This window comes from Exophiala spinifera (assembly GCF_000836115.1).
Source record: "Exophiala spinifera strain CBS 89968 unplaced genomic scaffold supercont1.8, whole genome shotgun sequence".
Taxonomy (NCBI): domain Eukaryota; kingdom Fungi; phylum Ascomycota; class Eurotiomycetes; order Chaetothyriales; family Herpotrichiellaceae; genus Exophiala; species Exophiala spinifera.
The window spans coordinates 681638-707558 of record NW_015622520.1 but is presented as its reverse complement, the minus strand read 5'-3'; the positions used below and the strand labels follow the sequence as shown (position 1 = coordinate 707558).

The 25921-nt window shown below is 52.1% G+C and overlaps 10 protein-coding genes across 10 annotated transcripts; 6 read left to right on the top strand and 4 right to left on the bottom strand.

Annotated features, from left to right (window-relative positions):
• Positions 1–1910: 1910 nt before the first annotated feature.
• Positions 1911–3437, top strand: PV08_10267 (metacaspase-1A; the record flags this gene model as incomplete). The annotated part of the gene is made up of 4 exons (XM_016384582.1): positions 1911–1943; positions 2034–2225; positions 2277–3357; positions 3412–3437. The coding sequence occupies 4 exons, from the start codon at positions 1911–1913 to the stop codon at positions 3435–3437; spliced, it is 1332 nt and encodes a 443-aa protein (XP_016231184.1).
• Positions 3438–4123: 686 nt separating this feature from the next.
• On the top strand, positions 4124–7360 carry PV08_10266 (uncharacterized protein; the record flags this gene model as incomplete). The annotated part of the gene is made up of 1 exon (XM_016384581.1): positions 4124–7360. The coding sequence occupies one exon, from the start codon at positions 4124–4126 to the stop codon at positions 7358–7360; it is 3237 nt and encodes a 1078-aa protein (XP_016231183.1).
• A 1463-nt stretch (positions 7361–8823) lies between these two features.
• PV08_10265 (uncharacterized protein) lies at positions 8824–10233 on the bottom strand (the record flags this gene model as incomplete). The annotated part of the gene is made up of 2 exons (XM_016384580.1): positions 8824–9045; positions 9145–10233. The coding sequence occupies 2 exons, from the start codon at positions 10231–10233 to the stop codon at positions 8824–8826; spliced, it is 1311 nt and encodes a 436-aa protein (XP_016231182.1).
• Positions 10234–10663: 430 nt separating this feature from the next.
• PV08_10264 (uncharacterized protein) lies at positions 10664–11099 on the top strand (the record flags this gene model as incomplete). The annotated part of the gene is made up of 2 exons (XM_016384579.1): positions 10664–10724; positions 10786–11099. 2 exons carry the CDS (start codon positions 10664–10666, stop codon positions 11097–11099), a joined length of 375 nt encoding a protein of 124 aa, XP_016231181.1.
• A 980-nt stretch (positions 11100–12079) lies between these two features.
• PV08_10263 (uncharacterized protein) lies at positions 12080–12454 on the top strand (the record flags this gene model as incomplete). The annotated part of the gene is made up of 1 exon (XM_016384578.1): positions 12080–12454. One exon carries the CDS (start codon positions 12080–12082, stop codon positions 12452–12454), a length of 375 nt encoding a protein of 124 aa, XP_016231180.1.
• Positions 12455–13133: 679 nt separating this feature from the next.
• Positions 13134–15275, top strand: PV08_10262 (uncharacterized protein; the record flags this gene model as incomplete). The annotated part of the gene is made up of 1 exon (XM_016384577.1): positions 13134–15275. The coding sequence occupies one exon, from the start codon at positions 13134–13136 to the stop codon at positions 15273–15275; it is 2142 nt and encodes a 713-aa protein (XP_016231179.1).
• A 929-nt stretch (positions 15276–16204) lies between these two features.
• Positions 16205–17953, top strand: PV08_10261 (uncharacterized protein; the record flags this gene model as incomplete). Its single annotated transcript, XM_016384576.1, has 1 exon — positions 16205–17953. The coding sequence occupies one exon, from the start codon at positions 16205–16207 to the stop codon at positions 17951–17953; it is 1749 nt and encodes a 582-aa protein (XP_016231178.1).
• Positions 17954–18116: 163 nt separating this feature from the next.
• PV08_10260 (uncharacterized protein) lies at positions 18117–19196 on the bottom strand (the record flags this gene model as incomplete). Its single annotated transcript, XM_016384575.1, has 1 exon — positions 18117–19196. One exon carries the CDS (start codon positions 19194–19196, stop codon positions 18117–18119), a length of 1080 nt encoding a protein of 359 aa, XP_016231177.1.
• A 1229-nt stretch (positions 19197–20425) lies between these two features.
• PV08_10259 (uncharacterized protein) lies at positions 20426–21850 on the bottom strand (the record flags this gene model as incomplete). Its single annotated transcript, XM_016384574.1, has 2 exons — positions 20426–20732; positions 20784–21850. The coding sequence occupies 2 exons, from the start codon at positions 21848–21850 to the stop codon at positions 20426–20428; spliced, it is 1374 nt and encodes a 457-aa protein (XP_016231176.1).
• A 2167-nt stretch (positions 21851–24017) lies between these two features.
• PV08_10258 (uncharacterized protein) lies at positions 24018–25433 on the bottom strand (the record flags this gene model as incomplete). Its single annotated transcript, XM_016384573.1, has 4 exons — positions 24018–24987; positions 25036–25134; positions 25184–25225; positions 25276–25433. 4 exons carry the CDS (start codon positions 25431–25433, stop codon positions 24018–24020), a joined length of 1269 nt encoding a protein of 422 aa, XP_016231175.1.
• Positions 25434–25921: the final 488 nt, after the last annotated feature.

Below are 25921 nucleotides of genomic sequence, written 5' to 3'. Positions count from 1 at the left end.
GAGATGACATGAGATCAATGATACCACAATATCTGCCTTACTGACACCCTGGGGTGGTTTTAGAATGAATGTGAACATTGGTGGGGTTTGTAGCATGAAGATGCTGGGAACGGACGATGTGCTAGGATCTCACAGACATGTGACGTGATGAAAGGATGTGTGTATGCATGGACTCATCTGATGCTGTCTGGTGTTCAGCTCAGGAAAACAGGGCGCCTCCTTTTTAGGGCGGTCGAATTGAGCAGAGAATCGGTCAAGTCTTCTTGCACGCCTCGATGTCATACTCCATGAATAGTCGAGCTGTTGTGAATCTGGTCACCGAATTACTGCGCTCATGTTGTCATGGCTTAGTTTCGTGTAAGCATGGATTGGTGTAACCACGATATTATCTCACAGGGCCCCCGTATACACATGTCAGCAAATCTGGGGTATGATAAAGAAAGAACACCGCCGTGTGAACAGCCCTGGTCAGAGAATCCCCAGGCCATACGAATAGGGCCAGGTCATTCGGTGAGGGCTGTACTTGCTGTATACGGCCAAGTCGTCCATTGCTTACACAGGTTCACGAACTGGAAGGGTATCTTTCTGCAATAAAGCCACGGACCGCAGCGCAAAGACGAACCAATCGAGTGTTTTTCGTGTACAGCTTTTTTCCAGAACAGCCAATCGTCAATGGTCGCTTTGCTGGCGAAGAGGTGTGGCGCAGCTGGATCTTGCATGCAGCAAGCTGGTATCCCAGTCTGCATGAATTCTAATGATCTCTGTCCATTTGTTTGGTGGTGCATCATGAATAAACGCAGGGCTTGTTCGAAGCTGATTGTGATATGCCTTTCCACAGGGCACCCCGAAACTCAGCACAGACGGTGTTGTAGCTCTGAAAAGTCGAAAGAGAAGAACTCAAACTCTCGCTGGGAGGCAGAGGAGCAGGGACTGGCGAGTCATGATCACTTTCGATGTGGATGCAGCTGGCATCGGACTCCGTCTTCAGCTTGGAAGTACCATGAAGGGCCGGCCCTGACTTTTCAATTGTTCATGGTGTATCACGCACACTGGCATTCAGCAGGGTTGCAATTCCTACTACTGCATTTGGAGTGTATAGCCAGCTGGGACTGTATCTTTGCATCTGGGTTTGAGAACGCTTACTCGATCTAGGGTTAGGTCGGATGATAGCAGACAAGGAAGCATGCAACTGTTCGCTGGCAGGGGGTCTGCTTTCGAGGATTGGGCTAGTCGTAGGGCTAACTAGCGAGGCTGGAACTGAGGCGAAGGACTCGTCACGTCGCCCATCCCGGTGCAAGCGAAAAGGAGACAGCGGCTAGCCGAGGACAAAAGGACCCCTGGGAACATCGGCATAGACAGGTTGACACAGCCAGGGTCCCCAGGGGGAGAGCTCGGGCTCTCAGACAGATACGAGGACATGATAGTCACTGTCAAGGGTCATGGATGGTGGAGGTTTTTTGGCTGCGTAAGCGTCCACTTTCCCATCGCCTCTTTTAAAAATCAGCAACAAGGCAGTACAGTAGGCGCAGAGAGATCGTCTCTACTGTACCTTGTGGCCTCAGATTCCATTCCATTCTGTTCTCCCTGACTCCTGCGCACGAGGTATACCTGTCGCCACCTCTTTCCAGGCACACTCTTCTCTCTCGTCTCGGCTTTGGAAGATCCACGTATCGCGGCACAAACACCACTAACTCCACACCCAACCCTGAACCTTGACCTAAAAATCCCCGTCTCAGCCGAGAACCTGACCGGCCAGTTCGACTGCCCGCCCGCTTCATCTTACGAATACTGAGAGGCACCCGCGACGACACGACCTCTCCTTCTGACCCGACATTGTCCTGCTTCTTGAGAACGTCCCAGACGATCTTTACAGCTTTCATCACCTCTTGCCTCTCTACCTCCTCTGCGCCATGTCTTGGTTCCCTGGACAGGGCGGCTACGGCGTAAGTCTGACACCTTCAGGCCTGCAACTTGAACAGCGCCGTGACTGTTACGACGCAGGCGATGGATGATTGCTTACTGATGGTACACAGGCTCAACAACATAACAACTACGGCGGCTACCCTCCCTCGCAGTCTCCGTCGCCATATCCTCCTCAAGGCTACAACCAAGGCTACGGTCAACAACCATACCCCCCTCAGACATCCCAACCCTACCCGCCACAGGGTTACAGCGCTCCTCAGTACAGCCAAGCCCCGCCAAGTGTAGCGCCGTATGGCTATAACGTACGTCCAAGGTCCTTTCCATGCAGATGCAAGTATCTGATATGTTGTTAGAACCCCCCTCCTCCTGCCCACGGCGGTTATGGAGGATACAACAGCCCACCGCCCCAACCGAACGGCTACCCTGGACCTCGAGTTGGCGTGCCATCATATAACAACAACCAGTCACAAGGCTCGGGCGGTTCAAGACCCGCGCCTCCGCCTACCACTCCCCAGCAGTTTGGACACGGAGCGCCGGCAGGATATTCATTCCAATATTCAAACTGTACGGGAAAGCGGAAGGCGTTACTGATAGGTATAAATTATTTCGGTCAGAGAGGGCAACTGAGAGGCTGCATCAATGATGTGAAGAACATGTCAACCTATCTGAACCAGAACTTTGGCTATGCTCGAGAGGACATGGTAATTCTCACCGACGACCAGCAGAACCCAATGTCCCAACCGACAAAGGCCAATATACTCCGAGCTATGCACTGGCTGGTCAAAGATGCACGACCCAACGACTCATTATTCTTCCATTACAGCGGCCACGGCGGCCAGACTCCAGACCTCGATGGAGATGAAGAAGATGGCTATGACGAAGTAATATACCCCGTCGACTTCCGGAACGCCGGTCACATTGTGGATGATGAGATGCACCGCATTATGGTCAAATCGCTACCTCCTGGGGTAAGGCTGACCGCCATCTTCGATTCCTGTCACTCAGGCTCAGCACTCGACCTGCCATATATCTACTCCACCCAAGGTGTCCTCAAAGAACCCAACTTGGCCAAGGAAGCTGGTCAAGGTCTGTTGTCGATCGTCTCGTCTTATGCTCGTGGAGACTTGGGCGGGATGGCTTCTACGGCTATGGGCTTGTTCAAGAAAGCCACGACGGGTAACTCGGTCAATGAACGCAACAAGCAGACCAAGACAAGCCCCGCGGATGTGATCATGTGGTCGGGCAGCAAAGATTCGCAGACTAGCCAGGACGCCAACATTGGAGGAGAAGCCACTGGCGCAATGAGCTGGGCTTTCGTGACGGCGCTGAAGAAAAACCCACACCAGAGTTATGTTCAACTGTTGAACAGCATTCGTGACGAACTGGCGTCGAGATACAGTCAAAAACCACAACTGAGCTGTTCCCACCCACTGAGTAAGTTCCCCTTTCACTCCATGTTCAATTCAATCTCTGATTTTGACCTGACAGACACCGATTTATTATACGTAATGTGAGCAACGAGATGAGAGAGGGTAGGCATTCTACCAGGGCCTCTTGTAGCTATGGAATGGTTTTTGGCACAGATCCTCTTCGTTTACAGTCAGCGTTTTGTGAGCGACTTCCTCTGGACATACTACGTTTTCTCAGAAAGTGGAAAAGTCATGGTATTAACGGAGGACTATAATCGAACCCATTCACACTCTTCTGCTGAAAAAACATCTCTCGATGCGTTCGTGTGCCGTGTAACCGTCCGCTAGTAGACGTAGCTGTTTAAGTGGCTAATGATGAGCAATATTCAAGTTTGTCCAGGCTGTGCAGAGGCCTAGCGCTCTGTAGCCAAGGTAAGGATAGGCACGAGTCTGCCTTAGGAGAGTCCAGAAGATGACCAGGATTGGAGAAAGGATGGAAGCCATTATCCGTTCTGTGCTTGGCCGGGGTGGTCATGCACAATGCACGTGAAGGCGGGATGTGGCTCGTATTCGATACGACGAAAAGCCCGAATGCTGGTGGCATCACCACCAACCAACTTTCCGACTCTTGCTTTCCTCATCTTGACAACGAGCCCATGACTGTCTTGACAGGGCTAACGGTATAGACTTGGCTTCCTTTGTTTCGTCCCTGCCTTGTCGGCAACAACACGTCTCTCCGCCACTCTTCTTCCCAACATGACTTCTCCTTGTTCGTGCGAACCGCCTCCAGCATGAAGCCTGATGTCCCTCCCTCATACGAGAACGCAATCAGCCGCGAGGCATGGCCGATCATCGCTCCCTACATACCCTCGAGTGACCTCTGTTCGGCCTGTCTGGTGTCGCGGAAATGGTACTCGATATTTGTACCCTTTCTCTGGGGTGATCCCGCATCCCACTTCGGCATCGCCAACGATGCCGTCTACGTCGCGCTCACGCGCTTCAAGAGGACCCTCCGCAAGGCCAGGCCGAGTGTGAGAAGCCTAACGCATACTCTGCACCTACCGCCCGCCCTCAGTGAAATCTACGGGGGCCCAAATCCGACGTGGTTGCGCGATGTCCTCGAATACCTGCCTAATTTGCAGAGCCTGATTGTCGCGAAACTACCCTTCTTCGACCACCATAGTCTCAATGCGTTGAGAGTTGCAAGCAATGGGAGGAAACAGTCCGCAGCAGAAGATGACGAGCTGCCTCCGTACGGGTTGAAACTGCTGCTGGCTTCGAGTGAGCCGAACACCACATCGTCAGCGCTGGCGGGCGCCTTACCGAGGTTCCAAAGCCTGGTCTACCTAGACCTATCATACACTTCCCCGGCTAGGGATGCGGCCGTCCTGGCTTCGCTGTTGTGGCTGCGAGACTTGCAGGTCCTGAAGCTGAGAGGTGTTGGTCTAAAGGATGGCGAGGCGGAAGTGCTGGCCAATGCCATCGGCATCAAGGTCCGACTACTGGACATCAGAGATAACCTGTTGACCGATATGGCTGTTCGATCTCTAATGCAGGCTTGCTTTCTTCCATCAGACACCTCGAACCGTGGCAATCTAAACCTCGAAGATTGGCCTGTAGGCATGGCGCCAGGTCCTAACTTCTTCAGTCTGGACACCTTGCGCAGCGAAGAACTTGACCATGAATTACTGAAACAGTTGACCAAGCCTCTCACTGGGAGATTGGCATTTGAAGACATCCCCCACCGCGGCCTTACGCATCTATACATTTCGGGTAATCGGTTATCCGTCGAAGGACTGGCTAGTCTGCTCAAGTCGGAACGACTGCACGTTCTTGATGGTGGTTCCGTTGATACTGTCAAAACCATTGCAAGGACGAAGTCACTCTCTTCGCCTACAGGGTATATCGATGAAGTTCGATTTCCGGGCGCCGAGAAACTTGTACCAGTGCTCGCGAAGTCGGCGAGCAAAAACCTCACACACCTCCGCGTGGACCACGCCTTGGTTACTGCGAAACTAGAGGGCCCTCATGACTCCATTAAGACCAAAGCGTCTTCAGCTGTCTCGGCCGAATCGGCCACGTCTCAACCAGTTACCGCTGAATTGTCGTCGGAGGAAAGGCACATCGCCGAAGCTCCTGCGTCAGCTCATTATGCAGTCGAGTTACCTGACAGCCAGGCAATTTTCGAATTGGACGCCACCCCAGCACAGCCAAGAGTAGAGCTGGTAGGTGATATGATGTACTTTGCCTTGAGCCCTCCCATCGGCGAAAAACCGCAGGAGTCCAGCCCCGTTGTGGAGAAGCACAGTCCGATCAGAGGTGAAGGTCCTTTCGCACCCGAAGTGGTCAACGAACACGATTCCAAGAAGGAGAACAGTGCCGAAGACCATGGAAATGCAACAGAGTCTGAAATATCTGACGAGACTGGGACGCACAGCACGACCAGGTCTCTCTTTTCGCCTGTTTCTCCCATCAGCAATCAAGGAACTTATCAACCATTAGTGCCTCCGACAGCAAAAGCAAAGAGCACTCCTACTACTCTTCCTCTTGTAAAAGAGTCATCCGATTCGATATCCGAAACCCCAGTCGCGCAGCCAGATGCAACGTTGGCTCCCCCACCAACCCCGACATCACATCGTCAAGCTCAGATTGAAGCTCTTCTGGCAAAAAGGCCGGTGCAACCGTCTAAGCTTCAACAAGGATTGAAGGTGGACCAAACAGCGTTCTCAAACCTGCGCAGTCTCCATCCGTCCCTGCTCCCAAATCTACGAACACTGATACTGACTGAAGTGCCTACCACAACGTCGAAATCCTCGGGTGTTTTGGAGAACCTGAAGTCATTCATTTCCGCTTGCGCTGATGAGTCTGCCCTGGCTCGTCTCCTCGCACGTACCGATTACTCCCTTCCGCCTGGCCGAGCGCGGTATATGGCTGAGCTTGAACAAGCGCGTGCCCTCTTCGCCTTGCGTACGATCATCCTAGAGATGGAGCAACCAGCAGCCAAGAATGCCGATGCCCAACGCCGCTGGCAACACTCTCGTCAGGACGTCACCATGAGTAAGTCGTCCACTGGTGACATGGACAGTGAGAACCTCTGGTCAGCTGCAGCCAATGACTTCAGCTTCTTCGGAGAGGAGGGAGAAGAACATGATGAGTGTGGAATATACGAGCATGATCCAGAAAAATATTTCCCAACAGCGCATTTCGATGATAAAATTATCTTGACTGCCGATGACGGGCACGACGACGTTCGACCGAACAGTCCACATGGCAGTCTCAACCAGGGTTGGGGGACTGGTAGCGGGACGCTATCACCTTTCTCGATGAACCTTGGTGGACGATCAGCTGGGACGATACGAAGCCCAAGGAATCTGCCGCTGGGAAGGAACCGGCGAAGTTCAAACGAGACCCGTTCTCGACCACATAGTGGTTCCGGCAGTGGAACTTGGGATCCTCGCGGAATGCTGTCAGAGATGCAAGGAGGGCCTGTTCCTCCAAAACTTTTGAATGAACATAGTCAACCTGCACAACGTCGGATAGCCCCAACAACTTCGCATCCCAAACAAGTCGAGCAGGACAATGAGCCGGAGGAGGAGAAAGTGGATGTTATCGCGGAGCTAGCTGCATGGAGACGGGAGCGGAAGAAAGCGTACGAGGAGGAGTTGGCCAGGCATAAGTCGTCAAGGCTCGGACACAGTCGAGGGCCGAGTCAAAACGGGCTCACTCACGTCAATGGAGCCAGCACCAACACTCGATTGGATTCAACAGATGGGCCCCGGGGGTATGGGTATGGCTTCGATCCGGGGGCCGTTAATGCTGCGACAGGAGCAGGCAACCTCCCGATGTCGAATGGATCGGCCACTCCAAAGGCTATCACACATGGTGATGTTAATGATATTGACATGAAATTCGTCGAAGGTCATTGGAAAGGCGAGATCAAGGTCATCCGGAATCCGACTCCGAAAGGGAGAACGGGTGTCGTCGACATGTACGGGAACTATTTTGAGAAGGGTTATTTGTATCCCTGAGAAGACGATGTTTGGATAGGAAGAAAGGGAGAGAAGGCGGGTCAATGACAGATGTTGGTTGGTATTGTTATGCTTTTCCCCGAGAACGAGTCACGTTTATGAACATTGTTTAATAGGAGGGATATATGTGGGATGTGGGACGATGGTGGTGGTCTATGGTTTTTGCGTCGTTGCATATTTGAAAGTCTTTAGCCTGGCGTTCTTGGTGTGCTGTTGTTCAATACGGGGTACCTGATCTTTTTTCACCTTGTGTCACCTTTGTACTACCTTTTGTTACCTTGGGACATGACCTGCATTTTTGAAGCAATCTGTTAGAAAGATACTACTTCTATACTACCCGAGGAGTCGTGAGACACTCGGTTAACCGTGTTTCAACTTTTTTTGATTGTGTACGAACAGACCCTGCGAGGGCAGGCAGTTACTAGGTAGAATGAACACACGATGGTACATGGCTAGTTGTATAAGTGAATCGCCACCCTTTTCCTTTTTTTTTGGCGAACAGGCGAACAGGCGAACAGACGAAGCAAAAAAACTCATCCCGTAATCCCTGATCCGGGGGGGAAAACCGGGGGAGGGGATTACGGGTTTAGAAAACCAGGAGGCCTGGTTTTTGAAGGAGCAACACGGATGGGACACCCTGTGCCCCATTGTTGACCGAATTTTGAAAGACGCATTTGATATGTCCAAGCGTACCATCTTCCGTCAACCGTCGACCCGTTTATGCCGCTGCGGATTTGCGCCAAGAGATACATGTATTGACAATGATTGTTGATGTTGGATCGATCGGTCGATGGCGGCGGTGGTGGTGCTGTGAAGGCCCGGCGAAGATGTTATTTAGTCACACAGAGACACCCCGACGTGTGTCAGGCAAGTACGGAGGTAGGTAGGTAGACAAGTTCACGTTGGAGTAAAGTGGTGTAATGTGTTGTCACTTGTGTATGTTCGTAGTCTTTCTTCTTTGCCAGCGTCTCGTGTTTCGGCGGGTTTCTTGCAATATGATGAACAAACCGAAAACGAAAAAAAGAGACCTTTATCATCATCATCATCATCATCCTCCTCCTCCTCCTCCTCATCGGCCAGCAGCAGTTCAGTCCGCGGCTCGGTTCCGGCGTCGAGTCCAGTCCAGTCCATCACCGCTCGTACTCGTACGTAGCTCAGTCCCATTCGATTCTCCAGTCCAATCAAACCCAGACCCGAACCAACTCGATCCCATAGAAACCCCAAATGTTCCGACGAGGTTGATGGAAGTGAAAGAAACAGAGGAACAAAGGAAAAAAAACGAGAATTTGTTGCGCCTCTGGAACGCCATTGCTCATGCAAAAAGGAATCATGCAGACACGCTCCCGCACTCACTCCCACATACGTACGCAGATACGCACAACTGCTCCCAAATACCTCCTTTTCCAAAAATTTCCCATAATGCCCCCCCTCTTCTTCTACTCGACGCTTGCTAGATGCTTGTTTTACGCTCCTTCACTACCAAACTCCGCTGTCCATTCCGAGTTTCGTTTCAGATCTTCGCCGGACACGGTAGGTCTGGAGCCCTTGATGGCGCGGATAAAGTCCTTGACGGTCAACGGAGGTTCGAGGAGTTGATCGGACTCGACTTCCATCCAGGTCATTTCCATCGCTCCTGGGTCGCCGGGAGAGCAGGGGGTGAGTTTTTCGGCACCGTCTACTTGGACCTGGTTGCAACCAAAAGGTGTTAGTGTTGGATAAAACAAAAATTATCATTAAAAATTTCCAGCAGCCTTATACAGGGGCCTGCTAGTCAAGAAACGTACCTTTTTATAATGGGTTGCCGTCTGGATTTTTCTAACCGGTTGCATCAGGGCGTCTTGCACAGCGATGCTGATATCACTTCCAGAGTAGCCTTCGCTGAGATCGGCCAGTGTCTTGTAATCTTGTTGCGTCATTTCGCATTTCGTGTCGCCGACTGCGAGTTCGAACATTCTCATCCGCGCTGGCTTGTCGGGTAACGAGATGTGTACTCTGCGTTGGAAACGTCGGCGAATGGCGGCGTCAAGTTGCCAGGGGATGTTTGTGGCGCCGAGGATTAATACACCCCTCGAGTCTTTGCCTACGCCGTCCATCTGCACGAGTAGTTCGGTCTTGATACGTCTCGACGCTTCAGACTCGCCTTCTCCTCTGGGACCACACAGGGCGTCGACTTCGTCAATGAAAATGATTGCCGGCTTGTTCTCTCGCGCCATATTGAACAGTTGCTTGACCAGTCGTTCTGACTCGCCCATCCACTTGCTGACCAGGTCGGAAGAACTCACGCTGAAAAAGGTACTGTTGGCCTCGGTCGCCACAGCCTTGGCCAGGTATGACTTACCCGTCCCGGGGGGGCCGTAGAGCAATATACCCTTCCACGGTTGTCGTTTGCCTTGGAAGAGATGTGGGAATTTGATAGGTAGAATGACGGCCTCCTTCAGTGCCTCCTTTGCCGCATCAAGACCGGCCACATCCTCCCATTTCACGTTCGGTTTGTCCGTCAGGATCGCCCCAGTCAACTGACCACGCAGCTTCTTGCTCTCGGCGTCTTCGTCATCCTTGTCGCCTGCTTCGCCTTTACCTGCGCCGTTAACCGCCTTGCCGTTTACGCCCATCGCCGCCGGTTTCTTGCGATTACTTGGGTCATTCGCTTGTATGTGGGCTTTCAGTTTCTCGACTCGGTCCATGTATTCGCCAGCCTTTGCTCGTATCATTTCTTTGGATTTTGGATTCTTCTCCCATTTTAGCGCGAGCATAAACAGCTCCAGCGCCGCATAGTACTGTTGGTATGCTTGTTCGTAGGATCCCGCAGTGTCTAGCTCAATGGCCTTTTTGACCGTGTCGATGGCGCGGCCGAGGAAGTCGGTGTTCGACATGGTGGGCTGAGGTCTTGTAGGATTGTAAAAGTGGTCGTAGAGGGCGTTGGGAGTTTCGAAAAGAGGTTATGTTCTAGATAATCGGTGATGATGCTGGACGTAAACAAGCGCCGCTTGAGGGCTGAATTTTGGGTCTCGCCCAGGCGCTGGTGTGTATTGTCGAAGGCGGGCTTTCTTTTCACAGGGATAACGACGCTTGGCCTTGTCAGACAGAAACCAAGGTAATCACTGTACTTGTTTTTGCTAGACTTGTTGGTGTAGGTAAAGGTGGGATATGGAGAGGAATTGGCAGATAGTCGGGGCCGGTATTTGCCCCGCGACAAATCGATGCCTGCGTTAGTGAGCACACGCTAATATCTCTCCAGAGTCTCCTCTGCACCCTGACAAAGCTTTTGCAAATACACCATCACTCCTCCCTCCACGAGACGCCATGGAAGAGGAAAGAAACAAACTGCAGACTCTCTCCGAGGCCCTGCAAAAGTTACAGGACGGTGAGCTGCACACACTCGAACAATGTACAGCCTGAGCTTTTCTGACTTGGCTGGCATCTAGATTTACAGACCACGATCGAAGCGCGACAGAAACTCGAAGCCCAGCAGCAGGAAAACAAGGCTGTTCAGAAGGAGTTTGCAACCTTGAGCGACCAGGCTGGGATTTACAAACTTGTCGGCCCTGTGTTGCTGAAGCAGGACAGAACCGAAGCTGTGGGTGCTGTGGACGGTCGACTGGAATTCATTGGCAAAGAGATCAACCGAACTGAAGGCAGGATCAAAGAGTTACAAGATGGTGCTGAGAAAAAGAGAGTAGCATTGCTACAACTGCAGCAAAAGCTCCAGATGGCTGCGCAGGAACAGGCAAGTGGTTGAAGCGTTTCAACTGTCCACGAATACAACATTTCGACAACGGCGGACGTTACATATCCCCGGCATAACACTTCAAACTCCAGCCGAGGCCATTGATTCAGTCATGCATCTGACTTTATCACCTCTATCAGTCGGGCGAAATCGTCAACATGAGTTGCGGCCGGATGTGCTTCAGGCAGAGCATGATGTCTCGCTGTAGCTTGTCGGTACGAGTACCGACACTCTTGCTCCTGGCGGAAAGACACCTCATAGGTAGTATCACCTGAACGCCCCCGGTAGTGGGAGGTTTAGGTGGTCTTGAGAATGACCTACGTATCCTTGTCGTGGGGAACCTTGACTGGTACAGGCGAAAGCTACACATGCATCAGCTTGACATCGGATGGACGTTCTTCCACAGATTAGTCAATCCCTCCTGTCATGATAATGCTAGTGGAAGGTCCAGGACCGCACAGTTGTCGTACAAAGGTACGAGAACAGTAGGCAACCACAAGGCCAACATGGCGAGACAGGCGAGGAAAAGCCAACATGGAGATCGCACACGCGTGCCGTCTAGAAGTCGATTCCACCTGTGTGTCTCTCCCTCGCGAATAGGTGTAATTGTCAAATGAGCACAGGAACATGTATACATCGGCCATCTCTTCATTTCCAAGCCATCAGGCTGAGCGATGAGGCTGAAGATTGACTAGGCTGACCTGCCCCTCTACGCTAAAGGCGGACTAACCAAAAAGACAGGAAAATATCCCGCCGCTTATCAGGGGCTACAGACTAGTCCTAGTTAATGTGTCCCATATGTAAACGACTGCCTCCTTTCTATTGAGACTCACTTACAACCAACCAATGCAAAAATATCTCCCCTTGATGAATGATAAAAGAAACGCAAACATCTTCAACGGACCGGTGCCTTCGACTACATCTTCTGACTCAACCCGTGATCCTTGCAGATGAGGGTCCCGGCCTCTTCCAGGGCTGAAAGCCTTAATAACATGGTGATGGATATGCTAGAACGCGCCCTTGACGAAAACCCTGAAGTTGATTTGCTCTCTGTTATACCTACATCGTATAAGAGCCAAATCTCTCCAGATGCACGCCCTCTGTCAGATATTGCAAAGCTCAACCAGTGGACGATACGGAGGATGGAAAGGCAGTTTAGTCAAGAGCCCGACAGCGACTTTGCCTCAACATTTCAAGACTTCTATCGGAGAGAGTGGGATCGCCGTATGAAGTATGTCGACTCTTCAACACTTGGGATGAAGTCAGAACCAGAACCTCAAGAGATTCACCTGCCACCTGCCGATACTCTCGAGAAGCTTGAAGATGAGGACGAAGCAACTGTGGTGTCTCCGCTCTCTGAGGGTTAGCCCACCAGTAATCAAGCAGGGGGCGTCACAGCGTGCAGTTCTCTTGATCCTTGTAAGCATTAGTAGAATAATTGATATAGTTTGAAATTTCAAGGTACGCCGATAATCACAATCGTTATTCTACGACGCGCTCATGATAAGGGTGGCCCAAACTGCCCCAACTGTCTGGACAGGGAGGGATCGGTCACTACCTTCGGTTTCCTATTTCCATTCTCCGAGTAGAAAGTGGCAAGGGTCGTGCTGCAGGTGGCCGTCTTGCTGAATAGTTGACGCTCGTGGCACTAGTCTGCATAGGTGCTCAAAGGTGAGGAGGTCGCGTGCAGCGGGGTGAGAGGACCGCTGAACGTCCACCGGGTGGGAGGATGGCGAAAAAGGATGCATGCTGCGATGTGTGACACACGACGAGTACCTGAGGGCGAAGGAGCGGAGAAAGACAACAAACAGGTTGGAAGGGATAGAGCATAAGGGAGGTACTGTACGAGGTACTCCGTACTTTGTACTTTGTTTACGTTAAAAGCGGCGGCGCGCCCAGACCACGACCATCCCCAAACGGCGACGCCGCCTAAAGCGCAGACTTTTACTTGTCCAAGATTCGACCACAGGATATTCAGATCAAGCATGCATTGAGCCAGAGTTTGATAATCTCAGCTTTTGTGCACATTCTGCTCAACTACACACAATGCCTCGCGAAAACAAAAAGCGAGGTCGCCGCGAGGAGGCCAAAAATAAGCGAAAACACGAAGAAGGCGATTCACAGACTTCGAAACGATTCAAAGCCGCCGACCAACATGAGGATGCACAAATCGACCAAGTCGATGTCAGAGGGAATGCTGGCGACGACTTTATAAGTTTTGGGCCTTCCCATGGTGACGATTATCCTCAGGAACTCCAGGGAGAGGATCAATTCCACGGTCTTCTCGATCCCCAAGAACAGGAATACTACTCAAATGTGAACGGCAAAATTGTTGCGAATGACTTCGAGTCGGATGAAGATCGTGCAATCTTCATCGAGGCAGTATATCGAGAAACAGAAGGCAAAGAGCTCAAGGTAGCCTCTAGCCAGTCTTGTTCGAGATACTTGGAGAAAATCATCATGTTGTCGACCTCCGATCAGCTGCGAAGACTTTTCAGCAAGTTTCTCGGCAATCTCACGTATCTTGTCCGTCATCGATTCGGCAGTCACTGTTGCGAGACGCTGTTCTTAGAGACAGCACAGCGAATTGGTGTATCACAGCGAGAAAGTGATGACGAAGACAACCTACCTACGATTGAGCAACTATTCTTACAGGCCGCAGAGGAGTTAAAGCCCAATCTTGGATTTCTTCTAACGGAGAAATTCGCGTCTCATACCCTCCGAGTGCTGTTTCTTGTTTTGTCGGGCGAGCCGCTGGATGACGAATCGACCAAGACGATTCTTGCCAGCAAGAAGAAAGAAAAGCTGGAAGCCCCGGTGCCGAAGGCCGACAGCAATACCGGATCAAAGAGGCGTGTACCCAAATCATTCAACAAGGCGCTCGCGGAAACCATTGAGGGCTCGGTCTCTTCAATTGACACCACATACCTCAGAGCACTCGCGACGCATCCCACCGGAAATCCTGTTCTGCAATTACTATTGAGACTGGAGTTGACGTTGTATGGGAAACAGCACCAGTCGGAGAAGATGTCCGTGTTCAAGAAATTGTTACCCGACGAGGATCTCGAAGAAGAGTCCGAGAGCGCCAAGTTCATTTCCGGGTTGATATACGACCCAGTCGGTTCACACCTGGTGGAAATCCTTGTCGTGCACCTGTCCGGCAAGACCTTCAAGAAACTCTACAAGAACGTTCTGAAATCCCGTCTCAAGAGCATGTCCAGGAATGAGACGGCAAGCTATGTGGCGATCAAGATTCTGGAACGACTAGGCAAGGACGATCTCCAGGAAGCGAAGGAGATGATCATGACCGAAGTCCCTGGCTTGGTACAGCGGCGAAGGCTTGGAATCATCAAGGTCCTTGTGGAACGCTGTACAGTGCGCCACGTAGATCTGAACGACGTCGCCGCACTCATTGAATCTGGAGTTGGAGATGACAAGACGACTTTCCTTCCGAGATTGCTGGGAATGGAAATCTCAAAAGAGTCTACTGGAGCGGAGGCGGACGCCGAACGGAAAAAATCTGCTCCAGCCCAAAAGGCAGACGTACACGCCTCGCTACTCGCTCAGGCGATGCTGCAGACTCCCTCTGCACGCCAACCAATCCACGACAGCCTGCTTGCAGTCGAAATTTCGTTCTTGGTTCAGATGTGCAAGGACCCAGCTGCGTCCCGACTCATCCAAGCCGCCCTCGCTCCTACCGACACAAACGCACAGTTCCGACGACAGTTCATACCTCGGTTCCACGGCCACATCGTCGATATCGCGCAGAACCTCAGCGGCTCGTACGTGGTCGACCTTCTCTGGTCGGCAACTGACGGGCTCTTTTTCCTCAAAGAGAAAATCGCAAGGGAACTCGCAGACGACGCAAGCCAGCTTAGAGAGTCACCGGTCGGTAGAAACGTTTGGAGAAACTGGGCTATGGACATGTACTCGAGACGGCCAGGCGAATGGCGAGCTCTGGCAAAGGGCCAGACAAAGGCGGCGACGGCTTCAGACGAAGCTGCGGCGTCGAGGGAAGAAAGGAATGGACACCCACAGCCTCAGCAGCAGCAGCAGCAGCAGCAGCAGAAGAAAAAGTCCGGCCTCGAACTGGCGCGGGAAAGGTATGCGCAGAAACAAATGCACGGAGCAAAGCAGAAGACTCCGGCGACGTCTGCGAATGCCACCATTGTGCGGACGAATGCATAGGGGGCGTGTGACTTGATAGATACGTGGTTACAAAAGGCTTCAAATAGTCGTCGTATGGGGGACAAGGCTGGGTGGGCTCCTTCTGTGCTCTCCCTCGAACGATTCAGTCCTGTGATTTTTGGCGTGGTGTTTCCGGATCTTCGCATTCTGTACGGCGACCCGTTCACCACACGGTTCGCCGCCGTGGCCCGTGAACGACTTTGTCACTCATACCTCCGCCAGTTAGGTAGTCTGGCCACGTACTTGGCGAGCGCACTTCCACTGTACTAGTAAATCGGGCTCCGATCCGTTCACGGTGTCGATTCTTCATCCCGTGACGTTACGCACGCGCCTACGTCTTAGAAAATGTGGTCCGTCTTTGTCATTGTATTCGGATCGACGGTGGACAAGACAAGACTGAAGGGACTTTCTACTGACCGACGAGGCTGAAAGTTGAGGGACGAGTACGAGTGTGAGAGTCCGTCCCTTTTACGTTATTGGCCCCCCGGGGTTGGAAATAAAGGTACTCCACATTTGAAAAATCTTTCTGGGAAAGACAATGCCACACTCCCACTGTGACCTTCTCTGGCCAGATACTTGTGAACGTAGACACGTACCACACCGGACGAAAGACTCACCGATACGTAGGAGAGAGTATCTACACCCACAGGGTCGCGCAGAGAGAGCCCGAGAGGCCGAGAGAAACTGCGTGACGGAGAGAGCATTGTATTGTAGAAAGTCGAGCCGCGCCGAATGACGCGATTCCACCATTGATGAATAGAGATTAGTCGATTCAAAAAAAAGACGGAGACCGGACAATACGAGAGTATTTACCGGGGGGGGGATTAGATAGATATACAAACGTGCACACGAAAGATATATATGTATATGATCCTCAAAATCTAACTCGACTTCTACATCCTCACAGGTCACAGGTGTACGATACAACAATGTCGGACCACAATCAACGTTTAAAACAAGTCAGCAGCCAGCATGAGATCAACGGATACAAGTCTCAAGCCACCAACGGATCCAGCAAAAATTTCCAAAACGGGACGGTAACACCGTCCAGAGCATCCGAACTAAAACGGCTCCTCAATGCCACCTTGGAACAACTAATTCCTTTCCTTCAACGAGCCGACGACGAGGTGCAGGCTCATCAGCTCCATCAACCCACAGACACCACTTCGCTCGTCGAAAGTCACCCACCGTCCGAACTACGGTCGATCCTGTCACGAGATGGGACGCTTTCACTCCCCGACGACGGCACGGGCCAGACGGGACTGCTCGACTCTCTAGCATCGATCCTGAAGTACAGCGTCAACACGTCCGCCCCGGGATTTCTGGACAAACTCTACGCTGCACCGTTGCCGCCCGGCATCGCCGCGGACTTGATCCTGAGTGTCCTCAACACGAACCTGCACGTTTACCAAGTCTCTCCTGTCCTCTCGCTGATCGAAACGCACGTCGCCAAAGCACTGGCGTCGTTGTTCGGCTTCACGGGCCCCACGGCCGGAGGGATCAATGTCCAGGGTGGAAGCGCGAGTAATCTGACCAGCATCGTGATCGCGCGGAACTCGCTGTACCCCGAGACGAAGACGCTGGGCAACCACGCGGGCGGGCTGCGCCTCGTCATGTTCACTTCCGAGCACGGGCATTACAGCATCGAGAAGGCGGCGCAGCAATGCGGCTTTGGCACCGAGAGCGTCGTCTCGGTGCCCGTCGACCCCGTCACGGGCACAATGGACCCGGTCATGCTCGAGTCGTTGATTGTGCGCGAGAAGGAAGTCAACGGAACCACCCCCTTTTACGTCAACGCCACCGCCGGAAGCACGGTTCTGGGTTCGTTCGACCCTTTCATAGAGATTTCGCGTGTCGCGAGGAAGTACGGGCTGTGGATGCACATTGACGGCGCCTGGGGTGGAAGCTTTGTCTTTTCCGAGACGCTGCGCGAAAGGTCGTTGCGAGGGTGCGAGCTGGCCGATAGTATCGCGACCAACCCGCACAAGATGCTCGGTGTGCCCGTCACTTGCAGTTTCCTCTTACTCAAGGACCTGAGGAACGCTCACAGGTCCAATACCCTGCGGGCGGGGTACCTGTTCCACGATGAGGAGGAGGACAACACCAATGGTGATGGCTCTCGCAGCACAGACGGTGCTGAAGGTGAGGAAGATGGGGCGTGGACGCCACCGGAGGATCTCGCCGATCTCACGCTCCAGTGTGGCCGACGAGGCGACAGTCTGAAACTCTTCCTCGCGTGGCAGTACTATGGTACACTGGGATACCGCACCAAGATCGAGAACGCATATTCCGTCGCGTGCCACATGGTGCAGCTTGTCGAGGCGCATCCTGACCTGGTGCTCGTGAGCACGAATCCGCCGCCATGTCTGCAGGTGTGCTTTTATTATGCTCCAGGAGGGAAGATGACGTTCGACCTGGAAGGTCAAGTGCAGGCCCGTGGTAGTGACCGCATCCAAGTCGGCAAACGGAACTCGGCCATCACCAGCCGGATCACGCAGAGGCTGGTATCTCGCGGGTTCATGATCGATTTTGCTCCTGCGCTGAGCAACGCAGTCGAGAAGGGGTCTTTCTTCCGTGGCGTTGTGAATATTTCGACCACGAAAGGAACAGTCGAAAGACTGGTCGAAGAACTTGTCAGGGTAGGCAAGGATGTTACGGAGGAGAGAAGACGGAAGTGAGCAAGTGGGAGTAGCGCATGCATATGCCTGCGCACACATTGTAACATGCGACAAGAGATGTATCGTTATATGTGGCTATAGATATTGAGAAGTGTATATAAAATCTCAAGATAGACCGTAGAGAAACAATCTACAGTTTTAGACTCTGTCTTTTCCTCTTCCTTCACTGCTCACCACCAAGCACAATACCATACTTCGAATAGTCGAAGTCCTCCAAAGTAGACAATATCTCACCCCATTCCTTCGCACGCGCCGCTTCACTCATGCTCATCACATCTTCTCCTCCCTGGCCATCCGCACGCATACTCTCTCCAGTTGGACGTCCAGCAAGCACCTCCTCTTCTCTACCGGCATACATGTCCCTCAACCACTTCTCCGGGACCCAAACGACCCTCATTCCCGCGCTCCTGGCCGCCTGCACACCGGCAACGGCGTCCTCAAAAACGAGACACTCCTCTGGCTTAATCCCGTCCTCGTTGTCATTCTCCTTTGATTCTCGCCGGCTCTGTCTCAGAGCCTGATTCACCCTCTCCAAAGCAAGGAGGAAGATATCAGGACACGGCTTGCCCCTCCCCTTTTTCAACCCTTCATCATCACCCAACACCTTATGTTGAAGAGGGATGAGACTCAACACACCGTCTGGACCAGACAAATGTGCCGTTTTGAGGTTGTACATTGCGACCTGCGAACTGGTAGCCAGTGCCAACTCGATTCGCTTATTGTCACCACTACCACCTCCTGTCGTCGCTGTCGTCGCTCGTGCCAGATTTCCCAACAACTTCTGCACGCCTGGCATCAACTCCGTCCTGCTGAACAGCTTCCGTAGCCGATTATCCAGTTTCGCTTGGAACTCCTCGATCGTCACCACCGCCGTTGTCGTCGTCGACGATGATGACGTTGACACTTCTTCTTCTTCCCCATCTGCAGGAAGAACCAGTCGTGCAGACTCGTACAAGATGCGCGTAGAGTCCTGTGCCGAGCGACCTTGTAACTTTGCCTTGACCGTCGCATCCATCGGTGGACGCGAGTAATCTTCCGTCAGCGTCGCGTTGCGGGCTTCAGTTAGTAGTGTCTCCGAGTTGATCAATAGACCATCTAGGTCGAAGATACATGCTCGTACTGGCCGTGGATGTGGCGGTGGTGGTGGTGGTAGCGCCGGTGCCAGTCGTTCAGAGAGAGTCGTCGATCCTATTCCCACTCCCATTCCCACTGCCGCTGCTCCCGATGATGATGTTTCTGCCATGAAGAGGCCGACGTTTCCTGACTAATACTACGCACCGCAGGTGGTTAAATAACGTCCCTTTGTGTGCTTGAGTGTGTGCTTGAGTGAGTGCGTGTGTGGATTTGTTCTATTGCACAATGCAGGTGAGAGATAATTCATCGGGTACTGTAATCCAAAAAGCGACCCACGAGTGCCACGTAGTGTGGCATTTATTTAGTACCCAAATAAAGCCAGGTCTGCTCTTGACAAACCGAGTATATCGTACACCACCCAACGACGTGCACTGATCCTTCCGGGAAGAGGAGGACTGAAAATCATGGCCAGCAGGTATGTACCTATGTCGTAGAAAAGGTCTGCTGAATCAGGAATGTTGCTCTTGCTCGGCGAGGGAGGGGTCAGGATGGTTAATGATGTTTACTTGTTACCAAGGTACTTAAGTACACTGTGTACAGGAAATCCGAACCCTTGCTTTGCCATCGTATCAAACAACATCCAAACAAGACCACGATGCCTCCTTGTCGATAATCTTAGATGTGGCACGGAATATTTTAGACCACAAGACTACACATCAATCGACAGAAATAAACAAACCCTAGTAGCCAGTCTACATCCAATTCCAAGATGTAATCAGCTTGAACGGAACATAGTCCAAGAATGCGAAGAGAACACAACAAGCTCATAGCTCAAACATTTACTGATTTTTTTTTCTCAAAAGAAAACTCAGATAGAGCTATATAATGTACCCGTAAGGCCTCGAGATATGCCTACCGAGGACGTGTACTCTGATGAGAAAAGTCATACCCGTCCCGCGCCCAAAACGCCAGAATTCAAAGTGCAATGACATCCCAGACCAGTGTCCCCGTTACCATTCCTCCACCACATACCACATGTGTTTGTGCTCGTGTAACGCATCAGAGGAGACTCATGGCTGGTCCTGATCAAAGGTGCCCCCGCCGTTCTTTTGCTGCTGTACAAACCCACCATTTTATGTACACATAATAATAATAAGATAAGAAAGAAGTGCCACATTATAGCACTGGGTCGAAGCCAACCTGTTGCATGATGGTCGGCATCGAAGGCGGATAGACCATTGGGAACGGCAAAGGTGTGTAAGAGAACAGCAGCGCCATCGAGAGCTTGCTATTCTGTTGAAGTCCGGAATCATCTGCCCAATGTTTGAATGGTCGTAAGAGTAATTAATCTTGAAATGGATCTTGATCGAAGAAGGGAAGTCTGGTGTCAGAGTCGTTCTACGTCCGCTGCATGCCAGGTTGCATGGGAGGCCCATTAGGCATAGGCATTCCGTAAGGGTTGACATGTTGGGTGGCAAACCCATTAGGGTCTTGCATGCCGCTCAGGAATTGCCCAATGCCTTGGGCATGTCCAACGGGGCAGTCTTTGTGGCCCATCAGGAGAGTCCGAAGATTGCGGATCTCCTCGTGAAGCTGTGCGACTTGCGTGTTTAAACTGTCGTTCTCCGCAGAGTACATCTCAACTTTGGCTTGGAGATTAGCCAACCATTGTTTCTTTCTCTGTCGGCACTTCAAGGCAGCAATACTGTACAGACAATTAGCATTGGTCATACAGACATCGACATTTCAGACGTACCGATTGCGTTCGAGGAAGTTTCTGCGCTTTTCTTCATCAGTCATCTTCTTCCCATTGCCATGAGTGGTATTCGCATCATCGTCTCCCTCGTCGCTGTCCATGTCTTCTTCCTCGTGGGGATCAAGAGCAGGATCAACATTGGCAGTTCCCGAATTACCCTTTGCACGCTTATTGCTACCTTTGGCGCTAGCTTCAGACTTTCGTCGGTTGCTAGCGGGTTCTGCCTTTGCCTTCTTCCCACGACCACCACGGGTGCTGGCCTTAGTCTCCTCATGACTTTCCGGACTGTCGCCATTTGAGGAGGCTGCCTTTTGGTCTAGGCCATTTCGTGCTGGGGTCTGTGCTGGATTGGGAGCAGCAAATTGACTGCTGGGTTGGCCGCCCTTGGCTAGCATGAACAAACCATTTGCGGCATCTGTCGCGTCATGCTGGTTGTCCATGTTGGTCTTCGGGAGGGCTTCTTGTGGATTTGACGTGTTTGCAAACTGATTGTTCTTATTGCGAGCAGCTGCGTTCATAGCAGTGCGATGAAAATCAAGAGTTCCTGGAGTGGCACCGCCACTTTGCAAGGAATTGAAGAGTGCCTGTGAATTTGGACTGGGGGCCGGGAACATAGACCCGCCACCGCCTGGGGTGAGTCCCGTCCGGAGTGAGGACTCGTTAGGCGTTGGGAACCCTCGGCCGGGTATGTCGAAATAGTCACCTTGCTGGGGCCCGGTCAACATTGCAGGGCTCAGTGGCCCAGATCGAAGTGAACTTTGCCAATTGTATCCGCCAGTGGAACCGGCACCAGGGATGGCAGGAGATGTAAGCGCAGCGACGGGAGGCAGTAGGGTTTTTCCTGGCGTGTCTGTTGAGGGCGCGCCAAAGGATTGTTCAAAGGGATTGAATTCTTGCAGTCCTCCGGCGTGGACAGCGGAGAAGTAATCTGGAGTCTCTGCAGGATTTGCACCAGCAGGTCGCGGTGGAGGTGCAAGAGGTTCTGTTGCTTGAACGATGGGCTTTGCGTCGTCGGCCTGCGAGGTGGCTTGTGGTTCTTCTAGACGACGGTCAACGGCGCTGTACATCACGAGATGGGGTGGCGACGCGTACCTGGTAATGACGATTTAGACTGGACAGGCGAAGTTTTGGTTGACGAGGCTGGCGATCATTGTTAGCAGTCAGTTCCCTGCAGAGGGAAAACAAGCCAGAGTGATGCATCGCAGGATGCTAATGCGCGAATGGTGGTGCTGCAGGCAGATTGCCAAAGCGCGCGATGAAGAAATTTTACTAATAGGGGCCAGCGATAAGGTGACTAACCTTGCTTCACATGATTCTTTTTATTGTCCATAGGCGACGAGGTACGAGAAGTAGGGCCAGCCCCAATGTGTTGTTGTGATGGTTGAGTTGCGACTGCGACGCTCGCCATATTGTCGGGTGGTGATGAAGCAATACGTAGATGGAGGAAACAACGTCAGCCGTTGCAAAAGTGACGTCGACAAGAGCTGGGAAGCGCAGGCGCCTCATATACTTTGGTAGGGCAGGCCAGGAGGGAGGGCTTGGAAGGGAGAGCGAGGTAGCAGGGTTGAGTTTTGCCCTAAGGGGCCCTAGCGATGTGGGCGACGGGGGGGATCCTGCGAATCAAATGCCTGTCAGCAGGGAAGACGGCAACTCATGGTGATCGCCAGCCATCCAAGAACCAGTTGCCATCGCCACTTGTTGCGCCCACCCTCCCAAGTCCGATCGAGCAGCGCGGAAATTGGGGCCGGGGACAGAGAGAAGCACAGATGCAGGTCAAAAGGCAGACAGCCGAATGACTTTGACTTACCAAGAGCGGGAACCCAGAACCACTACTCGTGCGACACTGGTATCGATTTTCTGCGTGTTCAATGTATTCTCACGAGGTTTGACCAGCGGCCGAAGACTAGCAATTGAAGATGGGAATCGCAAAACCCAATGTGTCGGGGAGAAGCCGGTAGAGATGAGATATGGCGGTGACGTTACTGGGTGATACAGCCGCCCGGGGGAAGACAAAGCCCAGACACACTGCGAGGCCTGCTAGTGTCCCGAGACAAAGTACCGAGCAAGTACTCGCAAGTGAAGAGCAAAATGTCTTTGTGAGCGTGACACTCGATGAGGAGAGTTGTGTGTGAGACGAGAGTGAAGATGAGTACGAGTACCGCAGGCCAGTGACCTCGACGCGTTTGAGATGGTGAAAAGGTGGGAACAGGGTACGAGACCGTCCGAGCACGACAGCAAGGTGCAATTAATTCTCCTTCCGTTGTCTGAAGACGCGATATCAGCTTGTCTTCGTACCGCTGCTCCTTCGATACCTCGACCAACTGTGACTGGACGGATGCGTATGCAATGCAAAAAAAGTCGGGTGCTTCTGTGAGAGCGAAAAAGTGTGACGCAATCACTTGTCAAGCCAGAAATCTTCCGAGGCGACGCCATCCGCTTTCTGCCTAGCGGACTCACTAGGCCTCGCCTTAGCTCCTCGCGGCAAAACGCCACCCATCCCGCCTAACACGAGTACAACAAATGGCACGCCGCGACACGAGTCCAGCACTGTATACATTTGTACAGATACATCAGCAGATGTCAACGCCGAACTTTGATGCCTTCAATCATCAACATTCCCGTGTTATCGGAAATGGGGAAATTGAACGTTTCCCATGGCTTACTCTTCTCGTCTTCACAGGACTCTATCATTAGTGTCCTTTGTATGAGACGCTATTCCACGACTCAGCTATGTGGAGGAGCCAATTGCCACTATTGCCTCCTCAGACCATGCCGAACGTGCATTATTAATACATGCAACTCTCCACTCAACTCACCATGACGCAAAGATGGTAATGTTTCGACTTGCACGGAAGTCGATGCTGGCACGGATATTATAGCCAGTCGAAGGCAAGTGGAGGAGTTTGTGCTGAGGAGGATCCATGTGTGCCAGTCAGGTACATGTACCGTCTACTATGTTATCAAAAGTACACCATCACGTTTTGGAACTTAACGCGGTTGCTCTACTCGTCCCTTCGAAAGGCAAGGAATTTAATGGCCGTGCCCCCTTGTCTTGTAACCAGCAAGGTGCCGGGATAGTTTCATGCTCTAGTGCTACAGATTGTCTGTCCCTCCTTTGAAGGTGTACCCTTTAGGCCTTTCGAAAGGGGAAAACGCCATGAATTATGCTGCCATCTAGTTTCCCGCCGACCAAGGTGACATTCTGCATATGTCCGAATACCGTCTGTTAACACATCATCTGTAGAAATCAAATTTATCGGCCTCTTGTGCACCCTTGACCTGGCTCGAGTAGGCATCCTCTAGATCGGCTTGAATGATGTTGTAGCGATTCTTTCGGACCGCTCGAAGACCGGCTTCTTGCATGATGGCCGCAATGATGGCTCCAGATAATGGGTCGTTGCGTACAATTAAAGAGTCCAGGTCGACTTCGGGCGAGAGTGACATTTTGCTGGCTATGGTGCTGAAGATGAGTCGGCGTTCTCGTCGATCTCGGAGTGACGGGAACTCGATTTTTCTGTCCAGACGTCCGGGCCGAAGAAGGGCAGGGTCCAAAGTATCCGCACGATTGGTGGCCATAATGACCTTGACATTGCTGGTTTGATCGAATCCGTCCATCTGATTCAGCAATTCCAGAAGAATACGCTGGACCTCTCGGTCGGCGCCAGTTTGAGCATCAAATCGTTTGGTTGCGATTGCATCAATTTCATCAATGAAGATGATGGCGGGGGAGTTCTCGCGTGCCATCCGGAACACATCCCGGACCATTCGTGGACCTTCACCAAGATATTTCTGCACAAATTCGGAGCCGACCACCCGAATGAAGCTTGCAGTTGTGCTGTTGGCCACCGCCTTGACCAGCATAGTCTTGCCCGTACCTGGCGGGCCGTAAAGCAAAACGCCACGAGGGGGGTCAATACCAATCTGCTTGTAGAGGTCGAAATGTGTCAGAGGCAGTTCGACCGCCTCCCGAATCTCCTGTTTCTGCATGTCCAGACCTCCCACATCGGCATATGTGACATCAGGCTTCTCATCCGCCCCGAGCATAGCAATAGAGGAGTCGGCTTCTGGGGGAAGGATGTCTACTAACGAGTTGGAATGTCGGTGAAGAGCGACCGAGGAGGATGGCTTCAGCTTTTCGCGGTCGAGGGTTGACAGGATCCGGACAACATAGTTTGAGCCCGTCGAAGATTGGACAATACCAGTGCTACTTGATGTCAGTATCGTTTACAAAACATAGTGTGGCCTTCCTCACTTTTGATCGATGGCTTCCATGAACTGGCCAATCACTAGTGGAACACTTTGTATCCGCTTGATCTCTTCCTGCGCGCGGACGAGTTCTCGTTTGAGAGATCTACAACTTTGTCAGACCATCTGAGATCGCTCGTTCAAGAATTTCTTACCTCTGTTCGTCCTTGATGTATTCTTCTTGTAGCTTGATGTACCTGCTTGTAGTCAGTGCCGGCACCGGGGTAGCAAGGGAGCTTCTACTTACTCCAAGTGCCGCTGTAATCTCTTCAGCGTCGAGTATTCATCGCCTCCATCTGCCCCAGCTCCTTCTAACGAATCGATGTCTGGTATGGAATCTGATAGAGGCTGTTTTTTGTGAGGCGGAACAGTATGAACTGGATTGTCAACAAGAACGTCTCCCATCGTTGCAGCGAGATGCAGGACAGATGTGTCTCGTGAGAACCGGTTGACACGAAGGATATGGCCGAGGAGAGGCGACGACAGGCTTGCTTTCGTTTGGTAGGGTGTCTAGCTGGTATCGGATCGATGAAGAAGACCAGTGCTTTAGATGGCCGTTGTCTGAGCCGTCAAGAAGGCGACCGCAGGAACGCGTTGCCAAGATGGATATGGCGCTAAGCTGACAAGGGGCGTTCCACCACTTCCTAAGGTCTTCTATGCTTAACCTCACTTTTAGATGTGGCCGCGTCCAGACCAGCTAAGCTGATCTCCCTCACGTAACTATGTACATACCTAGAGTACAGTACCTTACCTACATGTACCTACCAGAGAGTCTTACCCATCATTCCGAGTAGGCGACATGGGACCACCTAACGTTGTTGGTACAAGGGCGCCAACCCACAACCCCCCCTTGGGCGCTAGATGGCTGTTTCTGCCAAAGCATGCACTGGGCT